The 2370-nt window shown below is 44.2% G+C and overlaps 1 protein-coding gene across 2 annotated transcripts in view; it reads right to left on the reverse strand.

The window, feature by feature from the left end:
- The window catches only part of LOC106594499 (anaphase-promoting complex subunit 16), a 3523-nt gene extending 1175 nt beyond the window's left edge, over positions 1 to 2348 (reverse strand). The window contains exons 1-2 of one of the 2 annotated variants that reach the window (XM_045687459.1): positions 2189 to 2348; positions 1706 to 1852 (exon numbers count right to left, since the gene is read on the reverse strand). In XM_045687459.1, coding sequence (XP_045543415.1) covers positions 1706 to 1847 — 142 coding nt within the window. In that variant the 5' untranslated portion in view covers positions 1848 to 1852; positions 2189 to 2348. The remainder of the gene's footprint in view (positions 1 to 1705; positions 1853 to 2188) is intronic. The other variant, XM_045687462.1, reaches the window with a different exon arrangement.
- Between the last annotated feature and the right edge of the window lie 22 nt (positions 2349 to 2370).

Below are 2370 nucleotides of genomic sequence, written 5' to 3' on the forward strand. Positions count from 1 at the left end.
TTGCTAGGATTGAGAAGTAAACAAACTGGAGAATAAAAAGACTAGCCAAAATAATCAACTAGAACACAATGTGTCACAAATGGCACTCTGTTCCCTAGATAGTGGACTACTGTTGACCATGGCCCATATGATATTAGTGCACAATGTAGGGTTAGGTTCTCCAACTGGTGGCCCACGGACTGAATTCGGTCCCCCCCATTTTCATTGTTGGCCAAAAGACTAAAAACATCAGCTCCAAGTGATAAAATTTTTTGGAAATCTGTTCCCAAGTATTCCTATGCATAACAGAGAGACACATCTGATCATATACAGTATATAAGTAAGCAAGGTTTGATATAATATTTGACTAAAACAATCTGTTTGGTCTTCTTGCGGTCAATTTGCAGTCTACAAATGATTTCTAATTATGTTCAGGCCCCCCGACCATCCACTCAAGTAAAAACAAAAATCGTCCCGCGGCTGAATCTAGTTGATGATCCCTGGTGTAGGGAATAGGGTGCCATTTATTTATCATTTCTTTTATAGATATTTTTTATTTAACTAGGCAAGTCAGATAAGAACATATTCTTATTTACAAGGGCGACCTACCCCGGCCAAACCCTCCCCTAACCCGGACGATACTGGGCCAATCGTGCGCCGCCCTATGGGACAGTCCCCAAAAACAAAGCAGAATAGAAGCCCAAACCTGGCCACCAGCTTCACTGCTGTCCCACTTAACAGTGAGCCCATTAGTCCTCTGAACACCCAGTGCTTTCCAGCACAATGATCCAAACTAAGACATTCATTACAACACAATGTTTGATTTGGGGTCTATGAGGTAACAAAGGATGGGACACCCTATCCTAATATAGTGTACTACTTTGGCACATAAGGCTCTGGTCAAGATTAGTGCACAACGTAGGTAATAGGGTGTCATTTGGGATGCAAAAAGCAGGGGCAAGGAGCCAGATGGCCCTTTGGGTTCAAACAAACAGATCCTCTTGTGTGATGTGACAAAACTGGTGGTGGGTGTTGTGGGCTGACCCATTGGCAGAGCACTGACTGCTTGCTGGTGCCCATGTACGTCCTGTTGGATGAAGATCCAACTATGATTCAAAGGATCGTGGGTCACCAACTCCAGATCAAAGGATCACTAACTACACTTGACTTGAAGCCATATTGATTTGGGTGTGAGGGAAGTGGGGCACACTGGCGATGCGATTTGTGGGGTGACGTTGGGGCAGAGCATTGACTGTCGCTGGTAGCAGCGCACGTCCTCCTGGAGGAAGATCCAACTATGACGCATGGTAGCTAGGTCATTAAGGGAACAGTGAAAAGTTCCAGGGACTCATTGTTTATCTTGTGGGTAAAATCCAGACAAGCTACACTTGACTTGAAGCCAGATAGAATAGTTGTAAGAGAAGTGTGGCTAGGCAGATGTACAGAAGGGCCTTGTACTCAGAAACAAACACATGTACAGTAGCTAACCACACACACAGAAGCATTAATCCATCTGAAACACACAGCATCACTGTGTATGGGATATGAGCAGATTAATATCGTAATCAGAGCCAAGAACATGTTCAGAATGTTGCAGCTAGAATGTACAGAACAGACAAGGTTTTCTAGAACTCCAAAGAATCCTCATCACTGGTCTGTCTCTTGCAACGTTCTGAACCTATATTCCAAAGCCACTGGTGATTGGCCTGTGTCAAAGAAAGCCTACCTTCCATCATCTCCCCGGCTCCTTTGGGATAAGTGTAGAGGACCTTACGCGGGGGGATGAGTTCTGACGCGCTGAATCCAGAGCCAGTCACGGAGCTCCCACTAACCCCTCCGGCAGAGGAGGAGGAGGAGGAGGCTGCCATTCCAACTGAGGAAGAGGTATACACAACGGCAAATCATGATCACCACGTTCATGGTCGTGGATTGCGGAAAAATACAGTCCCAAATGACCAGCAATATTTCTTCAAAATACATTTAGCTAGCTGTGCAGCATTAGCACAGATAGAACACGTTATACAAATCTTTGTCATTACATTAGCATGGCTAGCTAGCTAACGTTGGTTAACAATACAAGGCTAACAACGTTATGAATAATAAACTAGCAAACATAGCTAGCTACATGAAGCATAGCGCATTTACTACTGAAGCAAACGTTCCGCATAATAAATCAGACATAAGATTCTTATTGAAGTGATGAACCTACCACTGCTGATGGAGAAAGCAGCAGGCTTTTGTTTAGGTTTCTGGTTAGCTACCCCAACAATAACCCCGCTTTACGGTTTAGGCGATATATAAATCAAATGTTGACATTGGCGCATCATTAATTGGTTGCGAGCGTGGAATGTCTATCCATGCAGTTTAGAGATCAGCGACTACGTAATCAGC

Source organism: Salmo salar, chromosome ssa01, assembly GCF_905237065.1.
Source record: "Salmo salar chromosome ssa01, Ssal_v3.1, whole genome shotgun sequence".
Classification (NCBI taxonomy): domain Eukaryota; kingdom Metazoa; phylum Chordata; class Actinopteri; order Salmoniformes; family Salmonidae; genus Salmo; species Salmo salar.